This window comes from Haemaphysalis longicornis, unplaced genomic scaffold (assembly GCF_048455015.1).
Source record: "Haemaphysalis longicornis isolate Haplotype H1 unplaced genomic scaffold, Haemaphysalis longicornis Haplotype H1 scaffold_7, whole genome shotgun sequence".
Lineage (NCBI taxonomy): Eukaryota > Metazoa > Arthropoda > Arachnida > Ixodida > Ixodidae > Haemaphysalis > Haemaphysalis longicornis.
In genome coordinates, this window is record NW_027526422.1 from 34,106,055 (window position 1) to 34,126,959 (window position 20,905).

The following is a 20,905-nucleotide window of genomic DNA, read 5'->3' on the forward strand; positions in this document are numbered from 1 at the left end:
GGGAAAACAAGCTTTTCAGCCACGACGGCTCATCGGATAGTCAAACGAGGGCAGTGGTTGAGCTTATACTGGAGAAGTTCAGCCGACCTTTTTTCACAAATTTTGCTGCGGAGAAAACCGCAAGAGTGGCAAAGGAAAAAGGATTGCGAAAAAACCAGACTTCAGAAAAGAGCTGAAAGTCTGACTACTGTGCTTCAGTGTTCATGTGAAGTGTAGTGTTGTGAAAGAAAATGAACTCTTGAAAAGAATGCCAAAGGGAAAAAGATTGTGCAATACCAGCGTTCATTAATGTTCTGAAAACCTGACTACAGTGTGGCATTGTGAGCCTAAACCGTGGCATTGTGTATGTAAAAAAAATCAGCCTGTAAATATGCTTAAAATGACATCGCTATTGAATTAGTTGTGTAGGAGGTCATTGTAGCACTTCACATGCACTCCCCAAAAAATTTTCAATTTATTCGTAAAGAAGGGGCCAAATCATTGCAGCTCATAAGTGTGTGTAAGACCGCAACTGGCATCTTCGGTGCTTGTATAGGGACCTTGTACTTCATATGAGACCACGAAACTAAATGCGCCGCGTGCACCGCAACGCATCTCAAAACGGGAAAGCCAGTCAGGAGGCCCCGCCCCGCTTTAACACGCTTAATCAGAAAAAAAAAAAAAAAAAAAAAACATTCATTCAGGGTTGGTCACCGTACAACTGCTACTTTTTCATTCAGATTCACCGAAATCAATTAACTGTAGTGTGATTAAACACGAATTTCCGCGCCAGACGGCTCCTACTAGCACTCGAGCACGCTCCCACTGCGTAGCCGCCGCTCGCCGCAACAGTGCGTAAAAGCGCCCCTAGCGGCCAGGCGCGAAACGAGACTCGGCGCAAGCGCTCCCATAGAGCACCGCTGGCTGGGCAGGTCCGATGTAAAGTTGGTCGTGGCTAGAACAAATAATTAAAATGTGGTAAATGTGAGCTTGTAAACATTAAACGAAGGTTGGTTGTCCCGAACACAATGGGTGGAATTTGTATGCACAACCGGTACGCGCTTAATCAGCATTTAGGACATTAGAACCTGCGGCTCTTTTCCCAAAGGCTCCCCGACAATATCCTAGACCAGTGTTCGCGAATTTATTTTAGCAAGGCAGCCCAGCCCTTGTAATACTCTTCATAAGGTTTTCTTCATTCTGGGGGGCTAGCTAATGTTTGTTACTTTTTGGATATCGAGAGTGTGCATGTAATTTATGTAATTTGAGGGTGTGTAATTTAAAAAAAATACAAAAGAGGCGATCGTAAACACGGGTAATTGGCTTAGCTAAAAAATAGCAAATAAAAATTAACAACCTGTCATAAATGAAAAAAAAAAAAACGTGTGCTAAACAATACAATCGGCTGCATAACAGGTGTCCACAGGAAGAGGTATTAAATATATATATATATATAAATGTAGAATTTCTTAAAATACCGGGCAACCATCGAACATGGCATCAATCAAAAAAATAAATTGATAGCTCCAGATTGTTGTCCATAACCCACATTAAGCGGAAATAAAAAAAAAAACGGCTGTCGCAAACAGGCAAGCACCGGATAATTTGGTCGCCGAAATGTCCGTACGCCGAAATGTCCGTACATCGAAATGTGCGTGCACCGAAACGCCCGTACACCGATATGTCCGTACACCGATATGTCCGTACACCGAAATTTCCGCACCGAAATATCCTGCACCGAAATGTCCTCGAGCCGTCTGGAGTTTCTCCGCTTCTCCCTGAAAAAATTCGCCTAGGAGCGTTTCTTTTCATTATCTTTATCTCCAGATAATCTGCTGCCGGTGGTGTTAATATTCGTATAATATACGGAATTCGATGTGAGTTTTAAATTTCTCACTTACTTTAGGCCCACGATCATCCTACACTATATTTTAATTTAAAAACCATATTGTAACGTTAATGTAACGACACGTTCCAATTTTCGAAGTGGAACTGGAACGCGTTCCTTTCGCAATAAAGGAACTTGTAACGGGAACTCGTTTCAAAACTGGCAAGGAACGAGGAACGAGCTTTCGTTCCTATTTTGGAGGAACGTGTACAACACTGCTTGGGCGTTTGCTCCGCGGCGCATGGGCGCCAGCGGCGGCTCGGTGAAATTTTCGTTGTAGTGGGTTGTACGTTCTTTTAAGTAAGATACTTTAAATGTGAAAGTTGTTGCTTAGGACCAGTTTAAGCGATCTGGCTTAAATTGGCGGCTTTGTGGGCCGCGGGGGGGCTGTAATTCGTTTCGAGGTAGCGTGGTCAACTTCGGGTAAACGATGCCATGTCGAACATAAGTTTGCAATACTTCGTCACATTTTTTCTTGTTTGCGTGTGTGTGCCCGCGATCGCGTATAGCAGGTATTTTGATTGCTTTACTGCAAGAACTGTTGTTTGTTCAGTATATCTAACCGTGATACGCTTGGCGCCCATGTGCAACAAGCAGAAGCGCGTGTCAGTGTAACAGACTTTTGGCATCATATCCCAGCAGGGTTAATACAGGTAGTTTTGGGTGAACTTAGTATTTGGCATATTACATAGTTGGTATTAAATCTTAGCGATATTTCAACACCTCATCCTCAGCCGCCACTGCCGCCAACTATAAACAAAACTTCATCTCTCTAAAATTCCAAGCTGCTATGCAGTACAACTTAGCCGTGCAAGTAGTGTACGACATAAATAAAATAAACAACACAGCTCCTGCAGAACATCATATAAGGACTTATTAAGCGTCCGCCGTTGGGCAACCAGTCAAGCGTTTGCTTTTGCGTTGCTTAATTTGATGTTGCCGACATAGAGACATCCCATTTGGGTAATAGACTAAACTCTTCGCTGGAGTGAGTGTCTGAAAATTTTGATTTATTTTGCCGAAGTCGGGGATGGGGGAAGAAGTAAGGGGGAATCTCCTTCAGTAGCTTCCCATCCCCTTAGATTGGCGGGGAAAAAGGGTAACCTAGGGAGGTAAGTCAGTGAAAATCGCCAAGGCCAGCCCACGTAATACTTGGAGCTGGGTATGCCGCAATGCGACCGCAGCAATGGTGGAGATGGAACTAATACCATCTGCGGCTCAGGCAAGTTTCAGTGACCCATTTTAGTTTGGAAAGAAGGTAGAAGAATTTTCTGCCACTAAACCAAAGTAAGGGTACAGAAAGAGCTCAGCAGAACAAAATTGCCAAAAATCATGTGTGCTTTAAAGTGCGTAACTCACGAGCTGCTAGTCTGGCTCATTTTTTAGCAACATTTCATTAAAATTATGCGTAAATTAGTGGTAAACCCGCACAAGCGATGCCTACAAAGCTTAGCCAAGGCAAAGGAGCAGCCGCGCCAGGCCCGCCGTGATCGGCGCGCACACCCCAGAGGCGGCCAGCGTGCCGCGACCGCTGAGTGCGAGTACGTTTTCCCCCTCGCCCGATGGAGCGGTCTATACTTGTTCGGATTATTTCAGAGCCAATCTGTTATGATAGAATGACGTATACGTCTGGCCACAACCGAACATTTGTTCATGGGTAGTCCTACCGCATCATCGCATTCATCATCAATGGGATGATAAAATAACGCCACAATTGTTGGCTCGCCTGTTTGAATGAATTCTCCTCATAGAAGAACCGTGCCTCAAAGCGTAAAAGTGCTGAATATGCAGTGTGGTGCAAACAAACCATATGCATGCGGATGTGTTTTGTAAGTGCGCGAGTGTGCATATGTGGCAATATCTAAGAGGATTGTGTGGGACAAATATGCATCACCATCATCACCGTCATCCTACTCAGGTCCACTGCAGGAAGAAGGCCTCTCCCGTTGACCTCCAACCGCTCCTGTCCTGCAGTGCTCGAGTCCACAGCTTACCTCCGTGTTTCTTTAATTCATCCCTCCATCGTGTTATTGCCCTCTCCCTTTCTTGCCTGATTGTCCACCGCTTGTCGGTTCATCTCACTACATGACCAGCCCAAACCCATTTCTTTTTCTTTATTTGAGCTATGATATCTTCTACTCTTGTTTGGTCTCTGATCCAAGTAGCTCGTTTCCTGTCCCTGAGTGTTATTCCTAACAGTATTCGTTGGATGTCCCATTAAGCCGACCTAAGTTTGCTTTGTAGTTGCTTAGTGATGTTCCAAGTTTCAGCTCCCTATCACATGTCATTACCGGCAGTATGCACTGGTTGTAGATTTTTTTTTTTTTACAGAGGCAGTTTGCTTTTCATTATCTGGGAGTGCTTGCCGAGTGCTCTCCAACCCATACCTGTTCTGCGCCGAATTTCTCTCTCGTGGTTGGGGTCAGCACTAGCCATCTGCTCGAGGTAGTTATGTTCTTTTACTTTTTCTAGAGTTTCATTTCTTAAGTTGAAGAGGACGTCTTTGGCATGCTTATTCCTCATTACTTTATATTTATTCATATTTAGTTTTCGCCCCACGGCAGTGTTTTCTGATTACAGTTTTTCAAGGCATTTATTGCTTGTCACTTTTGATTAATTCATATTTATTTTTCGCCAAATGGCAGTACTTTCTGATTGTAGTTCCTCAGGCATTTCTTGCTTGTGTTCTCAAACTATGCCGTCCGCAAACCTCAAATGATTCAAGTATTCCCTGTTTATACTTAATCCCATGTTTTCCCACTCAAGCTTTCTAAATACCCCCTCAAGACATGCTGGCAACAGTTTTGGCGAGAGGGTATATCTCGCTGCTTTACTCCCTTTCGGATCGGGAATTTATCGCTTTGTTGTGGACGGTTATCCTGCCCGTGCATTCCTTATAAGTCTTCTAAAAGTCTCATATGTTTCCTCCATATCCTGGTCTTTCAGTGCTTCTAGTACGGCTGCGGTGGGTACGGAATCAAACGCTTTCTCGTAATCTAAAAATGCCATGCAAAGGGGTTGAGTGTAACTGCAGACTTTTCTATCAGTTGATTGGCGACATGGATGTGATCCATGGTTCTTGGGAACGCAGGCGGTCACCTATGCTGCTAACTGTAACTTTAGTAAAATTGACCTTGTAAGCAACTGAGCAATTGAGCTCGTAAGCAACTGAGAGTAGGGTGATGAGCCTGTAATTCTTAAGATCCTCGGGATCTCCCGTCTTATCAATCAGAATAACGTTGGCGTTTTTTCCAGGCTATGGACGCTTTTTGAGAGCCTTTCCAGTACAATATCTCCTACCTTCTTCAAAGCGAAGATTCGTGAGCTTCATGGAGCTCACAGATCTTCGCTTTATACCATATGCTACTTATTCGCTGCAGCAGGCGTTTTTTTGTGGGAGCCATCTGCCTGCCTTTGACGCATTTAGGCGAGAGAAATAGCCAGAGTCTCTTCACATAAACCTAGCCACAGCACGCCCGCGCCCATTTTCACGAGTGGATTCTGACGAGCCATGTGTGTGGGCTATTAGTGGGCTGCATGCGTATGTGGGAGCCACAGGTCATTTTCTTTGCATTTGCTTTCGCGCGTTCGAGGGTGTATGGGAGTAACCTTTGTGTTTTGATGGACGAACGCGGCACGGGAAACTTCCTCCTCGGAGGTTACGCTGAATAAATTGGAGCAGCACTAGTGCTGCAATGCTGGAGAAACAGCAGAGCTGGCGGCCCCTCTCCCTTCGTCGGAGACCCGGCTGTTGCAACTCACGTTTATTTCCGAACTTGCCGTTAAAAGTTATCCATGACTGACGGGCGCGGATAGTTTTGTCCGCAGGATTTCACATATCTCTGCCAAAGTGGACCGCGTTAGGCCCCGCTAGAACCTGCGTCAACCGGCTTTGCGAACTCGGCGTCTGTAGCGCGAGCTCTTCTGTGCTCCCGATTTCAGGCGCGAACGCACGAGAACTGGCGAGGAAGAGAGTGCGTGAGAAATCACGCCACGAATTCTGGACAGAGAGTTGTCGAAGGTCTAGCTGGACGACGCCGAGTGTTTTTGTAGCGTGAGCTACACTGGCCGAGGTTGACCAGTTTCGCGTGGCTCCTGGAGAGTCGTGCTGCGCATGCGCGAGGAGCAGTAACGTCACACGGCGCACAGAACGTGGCTCGCTGCTCGGCATCTCTGACACACCCCACGCGCCCATCGCCTTCGCCGACCTCCGTTCCGCACGTGGCGGCCCGGTCCACTTGGTGATCACGCGAGGGGTGGCTGGGTGTGGTATCGGTGGCTCGTGCGTCGCAGCAACTCCGGCGTGCGCCTGTGGAACCAGCTTAGCTCTGGAGCGATTGGTGACGCTGTGCAGGAGCCGCTTGATAAATATACATGTGTCACATAATGCGTATACCGTGTGTGTTCCATTGAAGCAGCAGTAAGCATGATAATCAAGCTAATCCTAGACAACCAGGAAAGCTAAGAATAACCAGCTGAAATTTAGCTCACGCTGCGTATATCTTGGCATAGCCGAGCTAAGCCACTGCTACTCTTGGTATTTTTGCGACCTCCTCACGTGGCTAAAGCCTGGGCGACGCTGGCCGCTCCTCACGAGGCACGCGCTCACGAGCGTTCGGCATTTTAACGCGATAGCGTTATTAGGCTCATTTTTCGATTTTCCCGTGGCTCTTAGCCATCCGCTAACAGCCGTGCTGATAAGGCGTCCACGGAAATACCCGGAAGCTACGAATTTGCAAAGGAGGATAATGATTGAACGGTGGGTACGAAAGAAAGGACACGCATTTGAAGCAGGTTCCGCGGCGGTGAAGTTTGTTCTATGCCCAGTCGATAGTATAAGTTACAATTCCATTTGATACTTCCGCTATTCGGATTGCCGAGAGGATGGCTCCAACTTCCACTTCTTTCTTCCTGCATGTTGAAGGGTCCTGCAGATTTTCATAGCCAACAACGGCAATTGCAGCCTCGTGCTTCCGTACATCCTGGAGTCGGTGATGATTTGGTTCCTGCCGTATCGCCTCTTCCTGTATGCGATTGGGTTCATAGTTCTGGTACAGGAGAGTTTTAACGCGTAGTCGGTGGATCGGTGTCAGGCCCATCATGGCGTGCAGTAGTTTCTTTTCACACGGGGGGGGGGGGTGCCTGTCTTTTATACAAAGCCCCGCCCCCCTCCCCCTCCGATTTTGTTTCATTTTGTTTTTCCATCCGCTCTCTTGGCGCCCCAAGAGTGGTTTCTCCAATTTCTCCAAATGCGTTCGGAAGACACAAGTTGAGGACATACCCATCGTAATTATCACTAACATCCTATTTAGCACGACTGCAGGGTGAGGGCCTCTCTTATTGACCATCACCCGCTCCCGTCCTGCGCTTCCCGAGTCGATTCTGTGCCCCGAATATTGTTATTTTATCCCTCCATCGAGTAAATGGCCTTCCGCTTCTTCGAAAGCTGTCTGTGCACGTCCATTCTGTTTCTCTGGTGGTCCAGCCGTTTTCATTTTGTCTTGCGGTCAAAATGGCGAGGTTAAGGACTGCCCTATATCCTGTCCCGATTATAGTGTTTCTATCACTTTCTTTGGTATGGGTAAATTTGTGATACCGTAGTGCCTGCGATATTGGGCTCATGATCACTGCCTGCCTATAGTTTCTTCTTCTCTTTTTCTTGCTTTTAGCATATTTGGGCGTTTTGTTTGAGGGCTAAAGATTGGTTAACTGGTTAGATTTTTTTGGTGCCACGAGTATTCTTACCTGACTGTTGTCTTGGAGAACACACGTACTTATTCTTATAGAGTAATTTTTAACTCGGCCGCGTGGCGTCATTTGTCGTTTGCCACACCGAGCTTGCAGCGGAGGCAAAACCGTCGGAGAATTGCCAAGCACTTTGAAAACTTACTTAGAATCTATATAGTGGGCTTTCTTTTAGTTCTTTTCTGCTTATAATATATGTCTTCCTGGATTTCTGAGAGACTGGCGGTAATCCTTTTCCCCTTGTTTTAGTTAGGTCACCCAATGTTGGTGCCGGCATAAGTTCCGGTGGATACCACGCCGCGGTGGCTCAGTGGGTAAAGCGGGTAAGTGGGTAAGCCCACGGACGCGGGTTCGAATCCCGGCCTTGGCACCCGTTTTCACAGAAACACCATTTTATGGAGACTTCAGCGCACGTTAAAGATCATAAGCCGTTCTAAATTATTCCGGACTGGCGCGCCTCATATCCCACGTAAAGCTTCGGCGAATGAATTACTGGAAATTTATATTTTTTTGATCTTCTGGCGGCAACACGCTTTGGTGTGATGACGTAAGTGGCCGGCCCAGCTGGCGATCGCGTCTGCCAAGCATGCTAACAGAATCTCGAAAAGCATTTTACTGTTTTCTGCAGGCAGAATACCTAAGCGCTCCGGTAAGATATTCCCATCCACAATGCAAAAAGTTAACCTCCTGTGGACCCCTTGACACAATGGTCTCGAAGAGAACGACGTACTGACCAAAAGGCACACGAACTTACATACCATGCTCCTTGTGACCATGCACGACTATACCACACTGACCTTTTCGAACAATGTTAAGAAAGAATCACCATCCTGTGCCCAGGAACACGACCCCTCCCCCTTGCTACAACGAGGTCGCAATGCCGAAAAATCACAAACTGAACGAAAAGCCAACGCAAGTATCTGAAAATGTATGTGCGTTAAGGTGTTCGGTAGAAACATCATACGTTACCTTAAAACCCTTATGAAATCGGGGAAGCATACACTCCCTAGCACGCATCCTGGCCATGTCCACCGGCAGGGTCAGGGGAGAAATGGGAGGCAGCTTTGACCAGCTGCCTCCCATGTGAGAGGGCAAGGGAAGGAGCTGCTGAATCTGGTGCCCTAGTCTTAAGGTTCCACCCTTGAGCTCCCTGTCATCTCTTTACCCAGTTTTCCTAAACCACAACTATTTCTTCCTGATCAAACATATTCAGTCTGTCTGTCTGTCTCTCATTCTCTCTCTCTATTCGAAAAAAGCAAAGTTGTTCAGCCCGGCCTAGAAATTTCAGAATAAACATTTTGAAACACTGACAGCGACGCCCCCTCGCTCAAACCATCCAAAACCTCGCATCGGGAACCTTTCCCGTTCAGATTTTAATCCACAGATGTGCAGAAAGCCTTTGCGTTCCCTGGCGCACAGCGAATAAAAACCCTCGTTGCTAATTTTTCTTTCTTCGATGACCTTTAGGGATCGTGAAGCATAGATCGGAAATGCAGCAACTGCGTACGAAAACACTCCGTGGGAATCGAAGTATCGCTATCGTGCCTTCAATCTTAGGAAACAAACGTAGATGTCTCTGCAACTATTTTCTTGGCTTTTTTTGGCGAATGCCAACGCGCCAAGCTCGAGTTTAAACAGCTCTGCCGTTAAAATGCCACTTTCATTGACGACTTCTTTTCAAACCTATAACGAGGTAGAAAGAGTTGGAAATGGTATTATATTGTACCCTTCATCTTATTAAATGAGCCGCAATCTTATATCACATTACCGACACTGAACTGCATGGCCGGTGCAAGACCTTTCCTATCCCGACACTAAAACTGTCGGGTCGTAGGAGTGCGAGCACGGTATGGCGCTTCGTAGTTCGTAACAGCAGCTTTGCTTTGCAATTCTCTGAAGCAGCACGTATTTATAGCCGCTCTAGCGCAAGTGAATAACCTAGAGCCAAATTCAGCAAGAGGAGCCTCGCTCACCTTTCCCGATCAGTGTAAAACCCCTGCCCCGCGTGTTGGAACGCAGGCCGTGGCGACGGAGACGCCGAAGTCCTTCTTCGTGGTGCCCGTGTGCCTGGTAGCCTCCGTCAACGTCGTGCTACCCGTGTCGCTACCCCTGCTCGTCATGCGAGAGTACCTCGACATCAGATGCGCGCAGTCGGTGAGTCGGATGCGCACGGGCGGATACAGGGGCACCGCTTCTGGGATTGGGGTGCAGATGAGGCCGGTGCACGTTATACCTGAGTGCATGGTCAAGAAAAATAGGGGGGTAAGGGGGGTATGGACGGCGCGATTAGGTTTGGTCGTACTGCTCTTTGAGTGATAAGTTCTACTACTCCACCGCTGGATCCCCCACGGAGACGTTTATGCTTGGGTAACTATAGCACTCACTCACACACGCACGTGCTATATATATGGCGATCCGCTGCAGTGCAGAATGTTAAAAAGGAGTACTGACATGAAATTTTCATGTCACGTTTTTTTCGCTGCTATGGGTGCCTATTAGCCCACTAATCATAGAATGGTACATTAGACGGTCTATCGCAGCGCAAACACTCATTTACGGGTTTCGTTTATTCGTGTCAGTTTCGGTCTCGACAAAATGAACATCGAGTGGGCCATGACAGGAGGTAGCACTTGACGTCACCATTCTTGTCGCATCGCTGCCGGCCTGTACGGGCGCGCGAGCGCGCGCACGGCCGAGGTCTTCACTATCCCCGAGGCGAAGCTAAAGTTTGCCGGGCGAGGGAAGCGCTGCCCTCTCCCCTCCGGGGGAGTACGCCGGGCCGGCGGCCTATTCGGCACGTGCTTTTTTCGCTGCGCGCGTGCTGCATTTCTCGCGCTAGGAAGAGGGCTGGGTAAAATTTTCTTTCGACTTATTAAAGCATACACATTAGCACGTGTCCAGCAAGTTCGGTTTACACGTAGAGTAGTTACTGAGTTCATTTTTCTCGACGTTTGTCTTGTCGTCTGCTACAGACGCGCCGCCTGCTTCCCGCCGCTCGACCGGCAGACTGCCCAACGATTTTAAGGGGGGAAACGCGTTGTTCGGCGATCGTCGGTTGCTCTTTTCTTCTGCAAGGTGACAGCTGTTCAGCTGGTCACAGCGTAGTTTTCTCTTGTTTGTTATTCCCTTCGCGTGCTCGCGCTTCTGACATCCGGACTTTCTGGACTGCAGAAACACTGACGCTTGCAAGAAATGTAAGATAAACGTGATTGATTATGGTTAATAGGTTATTTCTTACTCTTGAAACAATCAGCTGCATCTTATAAAAACGCATTAGAAAGACACACGCTAATTAAGGGGTGCGCTGACAGCGCCGCATTTCCATTTTACTTGTCCTTGAAGAAATTTTTGTTCGCAATCATTTGTCACCCGCTTGGAGTACAAGTATGGGTTAGCGTGACAGTTCGCGGAAACAACAGAGCAGCTTGTGGCGTATAACTTTTAATTACTAGAATATACAGAATTTGGTGTATACCTCTTCTAATTACCAGTATTTCTAAATGTGGGAAAAAAGCGAACAACGCAGCAATCCCGTCCAAAACACAAGTCACAATGACAAGACGGACCAGAGCTACTACAGCCGGGTAAATCGCTAGAATTTTTTTTTTCACCCATGAAAAATGTCAACCTATTGTGTTATATATGGACGATATCGAACGGCACCAGCTAAACAACTCCGAAGTTCATTTATTAAGCGGAGGTCGCGGGTTCGATTCCCGGCCGTGGCGGCCGCTTTTCTGATGGAGGCGAAAAGCAAAAACGCCCGTGTGTACGAGATTTCGGCGCACGATAAAGATCCCCAGGTGGTCAAAATTAATCCGGAGCCCTCCACTACGGCGCGCCTCATCGCCTGCGTTGCGTCGGCGCGTTAAACCCCACAATCAATCAATTTATTATAGCGGAAAACAATCATTGGCAGCATGCATTAAAAAACGTGTAGAGGGGAGGACTCGTTAGAACACTAGTTCGCATTTTCAAAGCCGGGTAATGTAAACTGAAAGCACACAGATACAAACAAAAATGTGTCAACTTATTGCACCTTTCGAACCGCAGTGATCCATGCTTACCGTAAGTCTATCCTTTTGGTGCGCTTTCGCGGGTAATATGCAGAATTTAACGAATGAGTCCTCTTCTTCCGCCTTGTTACTGTCGTGGCAGCTGACCATGCAACAATGTGGGGGTTTTTTTTTTTTCGCTTTCAGTTTCATCTTTTCGTTTCGGGCTAGTGAGGAGCGTTCCCGCCGCCCTTTGTACGTGCTGGCTTAAGTGGCTCGCCCAGCCGGCGGTCGCTTTCTTCGCATTCGTGAGTAGGAGGCTGGATGCCTCAGGCGGTGCGGGAGACAGCGCGAGATGCGCGTGCAATTGCCAGACGCGGAGGAGCGGGCCGGGAGGCGTCTGCTTCACAAGAGCAGTCTTTATGCTGTGAAACCGCCGGGGCGCTCGGCCGTTCGAGCGGCGCGTGGCAGACGACACGTCTCTAGTAGACGACAAGACAAGCACCGGCAAAAATGGACCCAGTAGCTACTCTACGTGTAAACCGAACTTGCTGGACACGTGCTAATGTGTATGCTTTCATAAGTCGAAAGAAAATTTTACCCAGCCCTCTCCCTAGCGCGAGAAATGCAGCACGCGCGCAGCGAAAAAAAATCAAAACATCCCCCTCGCGAGGGGCACGATCAAATGCAGAGCATTTCCGCGGGGGGCGTGCCTGCAAGTCTTATGGATTACGTATTGGTTGTTGTTGTTGTAATTGTTGTCTTCCAGCGTAGACATTGTCGATGAAGTCGATGGTGAAACGTGAAACGTGCCGTGAACCCCCTGCCGCGACTGTTACGCAACGTGGAGAGGCTACGACGCAACGTGGCGCTGCTATGACGCAACACAATCCAACACAATCCACTTTAATCCAACCCAATCCAAATCCAAGCCAAGCCAAGCCAAGCCACTCCAATCCAATCGAATCCAATCCAATGCCCTTCGCGAGAGAGTGTTATAACGCCGAAATCGCGCCACCACATGAACGCGAACCGAACGCGGCGAGGGAGGGTGTTGCGAGCGGAGAGAAGGCGAGGAGGACGCGGGGGAGGGGGCGCACCTGTGGCCGACGGTTGAATGAGTCAAGGATATAAGGCGCGTGCGTAACCTTGCATTCTGTGTCGGCTCCGTGGAGCAGTCGGTAAAGTGCCGTGTACCTTGCGTTCCGCCCGCAGAGTCGTGGGATCGAAACCTGGCGCTGGAAGGTATTATTTCTTTATATAGTGTAGGGTGCGGACTACGTAGTGATGCGGACTACGGACGCCAACGCGGGTGACATCGTGAGTTACTAAAATGCTCTGCATTTAAAAGCACGTGCCGAATAGGCTGCCGGCCCGGCGTACTCCCCCTCCGGGGAGAGTGCAGCGCCACCCGGCGATCGTTCCGGAGCCTTATTGACGTCAGTCGGAAAACCATGAGGTCTACACACGATGTAGCAGCGCGCGCAAACTGCAGCCGGCGCGTCGGCTACGTCACGGAAGCCCCGACGTTGGCAGTTTGGGCAAGTAGTAGATGATGCCATGCTGGCCCTCTCTGGGCTTTCTCGTGCGGGCAGAGATTAAAATGCATTTAAAATGTTATACTGAACGGCTACTGTTGAAACTCGCTGGGAGATATCTCCTAGAGTTATCTCAGCTTTGAAATTTCGTGTCACTACTCCTTTAAGACAAGTGCTAACGCCGTCTGTAGACCAACGAACGAGCGAAACTACTTTACACCTTTATCCGCCACTAAGGGTGTAAAGTTTCATAGAGATATACACTCCTGAATGGAAATCCGGAGCTATGGTGACGAGGTGAGTCGCACTTCAATAAATGTGGCATCGTGAACCTCTGAGAAGTGGCTCCACTAACGCTTTGCATCTTCTCGTTTGAGTCGCGCGATCATAGTGCGCACAGCTTTGCACATACACTTTCAGGATCCTTATCGTGAAACTATATCGCTCTGCAGGTGGCGTACGGAGTGTTCCTGAAATGTGCCACCGTCATCATCGTGTTCATCTCCATGAACACCATCGGTCTTGTTGTCTTCCAGGACGTTCCGCTGCCGAATAGCGCCGCCCTTCACGCCCTCTGCAACGTCACCCCCAACGGAACAATCTCATGAGGGCCCTCAATTATGTTCTCTTCGTCATCTGGGCCATCTTTCTATAATGTTCCATTTTAGAGGGCAAAATGCACCTCGTATCTGATTATAACAGTACGCGGAAGAATGTTTTTATTTTGGACCTGCGGTTTCCAACGCTGAATCAAGACTTTACGCACCAAAGCATCGGTCCCACCTTGTTTAATTCTTCGTAACGCCGTGACTGATATGCGGTGTTACTTTCAGATCGATTTAATTCTCTCTTCAGTGCTATCTCTGTGCTTGAAAATACACTCTTAATAAAAAAAGGTCGTAAAAAGGTAGTAACGGCCGTATTTACTAGCTCCTTACGAACCTTACTACCCCGCGATTTTGTACGTAGGCTCTGCCACTAACAACTGCATGGATAGTAAATTAACTAAGTGTAGGAAGTAGTATGCACTAGATTAAGGTCGTGCTTGTGACTAGGTTATGCATGGCCAGTTAGGCGGCCGTGAGGTAGTATCGTGACCTTAACCCCGTTAATTAGCTGGCAATGTTGGAAAATGATATTGCCCTAACACCCTAGCGTACTACCCTAACAAAAAATAATTTTACACTCGTCACCTGCGGATCCTGTTCAATTTTTCAGATCCCACCGACACCGAACACAGATTGCGATGCTGGTGTCGTCGTCTTGTTTGGGCGATGAAGGTGTGTTGTATTGCTTTATGGCTGCTAATTTGTTCCGGCTATCTGGCTCCGATGTTACACCTGGGGCGCTGCCGGGATCGACTCCGCGTCCTTGTGGACTCTGTAGCACAACGCCGTATCTACTGAGCCGCCTGGGCGGATGCTAATGCGTTCTGAAGACTTGGTAAGAAGAAAAGTAGGAGTGACCGTCCGTGTGTTTTCTCATCCGTGTATCGCGTCTTCGCCCACCAATTTTTACATTTCAAACATCATGAACCGACTGGCCCAGCGTTTTGCCTCAAGTAGAAGTGTGGTGGAATGTAAGCTACAGACGAAATATTAGGCGGCGCAGTAATAATATATTTCACAAGTTTTCCCTCCACACTTTGGGAAGGGTAGGTCAAGGAATTGCCGCCTGAAAGTGACGCCATTAAATACCTTTATTTTATTAATCAATTCTGGTAACAATAAGTTCGGCCATTATATTAACTGCGGCACTGCAGGTTTTCCCACTGAATTTAAACCAAGCACCAGCCAATTTAAGCGCATTTTAATTTATTCCTGGTTCCAGCAGATTTAATCCAAGTGTCAACTAATTTTATCCGGGAAATACCCAAATTAAACAAATTACCAGAAGAAGAGTGTTTTTTGCGAAATTAGGTACAGCTTTGCGGAAACTGTTGCTCGTCATCGGACTGTTTCTGCGTCTATGGCCCCTATTCTCGACTGCACAAATTACCAGGCAATTCGCTATGTTTTTTGCGTAAGCACAACGTAAGCAATCAGTGACGTGATTCACGTAGAGCTCTGTCGACATGCAGTGTAATTTGACGCTTCACTCATAAAGATCGTAACCAAGTTATCAAATATTGCCCATAAAATATATAAAAACCTTGGCATGTATTATAAAAATTTAGACGGTAGCTGAGGTTGGCAAGAGAAACACATTTCTGCAGGTCAATATTGGCGTCAACACCACAAGGCGATCGAGTAAAGTTGTTGTTGTTGTTAAACTTTATTGACACACTCACAAAAAAAGACCCCCAAAGTCCGGGGTTCTGAAAGGAAAAAAAAAATTATCTATACAGACGGGAGGACCTGACGAACGTGAGCCACCAGAGCTCGCCACCTGGCCGCTCGGTCCGGTCCCTCCGGCGGCGCGAGTCAGTCTTGGAGAGGGAGGAGGTGAAAGGGATTTAAGATGAGTTGCGAGTGATGGTTGCGAGCAGAACAGTCCCAAGGAACATGCGGTGTGTTGGGAATGCCAGAACACTTAGAGCACCGTGCTTCGATGGCCTTCTAATCGATGTGTGGGGTTGAAAGGCTGTCCGTTTGCGCTTGCCGGATAAGACAAGCATCTGCCCGGGGTAACAGGTGAGAGGGAGACGGAAGAGTCTGCCTATTCCTGACTAACTGTTGCACAGTCTGGCGTCGATGTAGACGCGCTTGTGGCGCCTGCATGGGTGGGTGGGTGGAAAGGGGTTGGCCAGGGCGTCTCTGAGTCTCCCTGTTGGGACGGAGCACGGGAGAGCTGTTGTGCCAGCTCGTTGCCCGGGACGCCTGCATGACCAGGAACCCAGTCCAGCACGTAGCTTGTTATATTTTTGCGCGGGACATTAGGGCAATAATGAGAATAAAGAAGAGGGCGATGCAGGGGTCGACAGAAAGAAAGAGAACGAAGACGAGGATGATCGAAAACGAAGGGCATTCATAGATGTGATGTAAATAGTTATTGTTTTCTTTACGGCGGCTTCGGACTCCTTTCTTCATCTTATGGTGCCGAAACCCGGGAAGGAAGAAGTCGGGGCCACCTGCCGGAACAGGTATCAAAGTGAAAGCGGCAGCCTCGGTGATAAGGTGGATGAGACCTCAGCAAAGATTCCTGTGATCGGACGATCGGCCTCTTGAGGGACAGCAACGGATTGGACGGCGGACGGCTACAATCGGCAGAACCACGGTGGGGCTGCGCAAAGACGACCTACGGAACGGACAGACGAGAGTGCGACGGCTATGCGTCCTCACCTCTCACGATTGCCCTCGGTGGGTACAGACAGGGATTCCGCGAACGGGGAGATGAGTGTCGCAGCTTATGGCAGAACGAAAGAGGGACTACTTCAACACGAACGCAGTTGCACTCGGTCTAGGATGCTGCTTGAAGAACTAAAGGCAAAAAGGGACAAACAAAGGATAATAGCCCGAGAACTGTGCAGCAACGCAAAAGAGAACTTGGCCTTGAATCTAAAGACCAGTGATATATGCTTTATGTTGAGGAGTTTTATGCGCCAGTTACGGAAAACTGAAGTTGCATTGCGGTGGTTCAATGAGAAACTTGAACCGTTTATAGACGTTCACTACTACAAGGAGGAATGCACTACCAACATTGAATTTGAAGACGAAATGATAGACGTTATGAGCCGATTGTATTATCGATTAAAAGATGACAAGGTCGGCACCACTGAACAATGCAAGATTATTAATACATTGAATAGATCGGCAAATTTCAAAGAGTTCTTTGCACTAAGATGTGCTTCGAACTACCCGATGTTGAAGAGGATGCTGAAGAAGTTCACTTGCCAGAAACATCGCTCCCATCAGATTTTCTACCGCAAGCAAAGGGGGAGACTACTTCAAGTTCGCTTGCTACCCTTCACATCCAAAAGAAAGATGCCGTGTTTTCAAGTTCACTTGAAGAGTCCTCTGAGATGGCCGGAAGCAACAGAGTCTGCTCATCAAGCTCCGTAGCATCTTCACGAGCCTCATATAGAAATGGTCACGATCATGTCAATACGAGTGATTGTCCTGCGGAATTAGGACGGCGAGATACGATACTTGGAGTAAACGGCCAAAGAATGTCCAAAGGTCCAGAGACTGTCATTGCCCATAAAGGACGTCGAGGGTGGAATAAAACAGGACACAGTGGTCGTGGTCGGAAGAGTAAGAATGCATCACGCATGGACAGGCCATTCACCAAAAACTCGAGAAAGCAGCGAAAGGCACTAAACAGCTCTTGTACGGCCGCTGGGAATAAGTCCGAAGAATTTGCATCAGAATTTAAGACCGTGGAAGATGTGCTGCGAATTTCAATCTGGGTACGACGACGGCACCGATACACTCGGCGTGCCCCGAAAAGACGGGGCTTTGTGGCAGTCTGGACATTTGACTGAATCAACGGATTTGACAAGAAAACAGTTATGGACATTAGGATAGGAGCTTGTGTTGTCTTTTCTGTGACGGATGAACGCTCCGAAGACCTGGGCGGTCATGGTTTTTAGGGGAGATTTGATAACTCCAATTTTTTGTGTCGGGGCGGGAGGATGTTATATTTTTGCGCGGGACATTAGGGCAATAATGAGAATAAAGAAGAGGGCGATGCAGGGGTCGACGCAAAGAAAGAGAAGGAAGACGAGGATGATCGAAAACGATGGGCATTCATAGAGATGTGATATAAATAGTGCTATTATTTTCTTTACGGCGGCTTCGGACTCCCTTCTTCATCATAGCTAGTACCAGTGTGTTTGGCCAGATGAGTGTGGAGTGTACGTATCATATGATGGGAAGCAACTGCTCCTGGAACAAGCGGAGAGCATCCTGACTGTCGCTGAGAATCACGTGGTTACCGGGAGTGTCTAAGGATAAGATGGCGTTAGTGATTGCTTGAGCGTCGAGAGACCGGGCGGAAGGAACACCGGAGTATCTTTTCTGCAAGGGCGGCTGGGCAGGGCGAACTACAGTGACCCCGCGTGCGCCTTTGGTGGAGGAGGAGGCATCTGTGTACGCAACTGTTGCTAGATCATCGTAGCGGTAGCGAAGAGTGCATATTAGAGCTCGACGATGTCTTGGATGTGAGGTTGCGGATACGTTGATTGGTATGGTAGGAACTGTTACGTGAGGGAGGGTGTGGTGTAGTGGCGTATTTCGCAGAGCGTGCGAACTTCTTTTGCACGGGAAGATGATGTGGTGTAGTGGCGCCCTCTAGTGGAGCGCCCGCTCACTGTGTGCGCTTGGTTGTATTAATTGTAACTAGATGTCGTTGCTGTGGTCGCACGTGACGGGTCACGTGCGTATGCTTCTCGGTGTCGTCTTGTTGAACAATAAACGTTCTCTTTGGGTTCTGGTCTTGGTACGAGCAGGCCGCACTCTTTCTTCTTGGGCTTGTGCGTGGGCCCGGCGGCCGTCCCTCGCTCCCGTCGCCGCCGAGGCCGCTCGCCGTCGCCCACGACACAACATCTTTTTGGCGACGAGGATGGGATGCTTTTCTTCTGCTGCGACGACATCGTCGACGGGTCCGGCAGAATGAAAACGTGAGTGCGTTTGACCTCGCTCGAGTGTGACTGTCCGGCGCGTCTGGCGTCGCGAGGCCTAGCGTTCTTTGTGCTGACGCTTGTCGAACCGTCGTTTAGGCCTCGCCCTACTTTGTTCTTCTGCTTCTGCTCCTGCGTCTCTCTCCTTCCTGCTTGGCAGCATGGGCCTCTTCGATAACCTGCCCGTTTTCCTCGAATTGCCGGGGCCGCCTCCGATTCCGTGGCATAACTGGAAAAAATTGTTTCAGGCCCATCTCGAGGCGGCTGGCGGCAGCGACTGGAATGACGGACGACGCGCGTCGGCGCTCGTCAGTGTTTTGGGTAGGGAGGGGCAACGAAGGTATTTTGCTGAGGCGGAGCAGGACGAAGCAAGGAGGGACGCCGCCAGTAACGTGACCGACGCTCATGTAACCAGCCCTATCGTGACCGACTCCGCGACCGACTGTAGTGTGACCGCATCCTCGGCTCCGGCCATTTCGAAATTCGATCAACTTTTGGAGCAGCTGGACCGGCTCTTCGCTGCGTCCACAAATACGCTTGTTGAACGACATGAGTTCACAAGCCGTCGTCAATTTCGGGGGGAAAGTTTTTTAGAATACGTGACCGCTCTAAAGGAGAAAGCCGTACGTTGCAAGTTCGGGCTGACGTACGCGGAGCGCGTCCGAGATCAAATCATACATGGAACGTCTAACCCCCAGGTTAGAGAAAAGCTGCTCGCACATGGCGAAAGGTTGTCTTTGGAGAAAGCTGAAGAGATTGGTCGGAGTTTTGAATCTTTGTCGTTGGCGAACCAAGCCTTCTGTTCGCATCATCAAGTACAAGCAGTAGGTCGACGAGGAGAAGGTGGCGTCGCGGAAGATGACAGTCGGGGAAGCCGCCGCGCTCATGATGGCGGCGTGGAAAATCAAGATGGCGTGGGCCGCCGGGGAGGCCGGCGCGCTCAAGATGGCGGCACAGGAATTCAAGATGGCCTGGCCAGCCGGGGAGGCCGTGACGTCATTCCACCGGGTTCGGGAAGGCAAGATGGTGGCCTCCAAGATGGACGTTTCCATCCGCAGTCAGCTGTAGAGTTCCGCGGTACAGTTCAGCAGAAGAAGTTTGCAGGCAAGCTTCAGTTGTGCGAACGATGCGGAAATAAATGGCATAATTCAGCATTTCAAAATTGTCCAGCCCGAAATCGGCGCTGCAACTCTTGTAATAAGTGGGGACATTTCGCATCGATGTGCCGTAAGCCGGCACCAGTGCATCGAGTTTCTTCGAAGGAAGCTACGGGATCCGCTTCGACACCGGAACCTGTAGAGCATCCAGCATCCACGGAGATCAACGCACCCGCAAGATCTTCCGTCTTAACAGTCAGCACTTCTTCTAGAAAGGACTTAGTCGTCCAAGCGGAAGTCAGCGTCAACAATCCTCCAAGAAAGGACTTAGTCGTTCAAGCCGAAGTCAGCGGAGTGACCATGCAACTCTTAGTCGATACCGGAGCATCCGTGTCGTTGATGACTGTCGAAGATTTCAAGCGTCACTTCAGTAAACAGCATGCGCTGTCCAAGGCTTCCGTCAACTTGTGGAATTTTTCCAAACAACGTATCGGCATCCGCGGCTCATTCCAAGCTCCTGTTCAAGTCTTGCAACGGTCTTGCTCCGTCACATTCTACGTCACCGACAAAGGGACATCTCTTTTGGGGCTCGACGCCATCCAGCAACTGGGCATTCAGATCGACGGTGCGTCTCTTACGTGTCGACTAGCATCGGTGTGTGCAGTGCAGTGTCCCGTGAACGTGCCCCCGGGTTTCGAACATCTCTTCAACGGCGAGTTGGGTCTTGTCAAGGACGTCTCGCATAAGATCCAACGGCGGCCAGGTGTGACTCCAGTTGCATCTAAGCTACGAAGATTGCCTCTTGCTCTCCGTGATCCAGTGTCCAGCGAGCTGCGACGCCTCGAGGACAATGATGTCATTGAGCGTGTCGACGCCTCGGAGTGGGTTTCGCCACTCGTCGTCGTCAGGAAAAAGAACGGGGACATTCGGCTGTGTGTGGACCTCCGGGAACCGAATAAGGCAATTATCATTGATGGGTATCCTTTACCGCATGTTGAAGAGCTGTTGCAGATGTTTCATGGTGCTGTTTGTTTTTCTAAGCTTGACTTGGCGTCGGCTTATCATCAGTTGTTGCTGGAAGAGGGCAGTAGGGACTTAACTAC

The 20,905-nt window shown here is 48.9% G+C and overlaps 1 protein-coding gene across 1 annotated transcript in view; it reads left to right on the forward strand.

Annotated features, from left to right (window-relative positions):
• Positions 1–14,088, forward strand: part of LOC144146242 (uncharacterized) — a 40,803-nt gene extending 26,715 nt beyond the window's left edge. Inside the window, exons 16-17 of the mRNA XM_077678205.1 lie at positions 9,632–9,766; positions 13,598–14,088. Of these exons, the coding sequence (XP_077534331.1) occupies positions 9,632–9,766; positions 13,598–13,753 (291 nt within the window). The 3' untranslated portion in view covers positions 13,754–14,088. The remainder of the gene's footprint in view (positions 1–9,631; positions 9,767–13,597) is intronic.
• Positions 14,089–20,905: the final 6,817 nt, after the last annotated feature.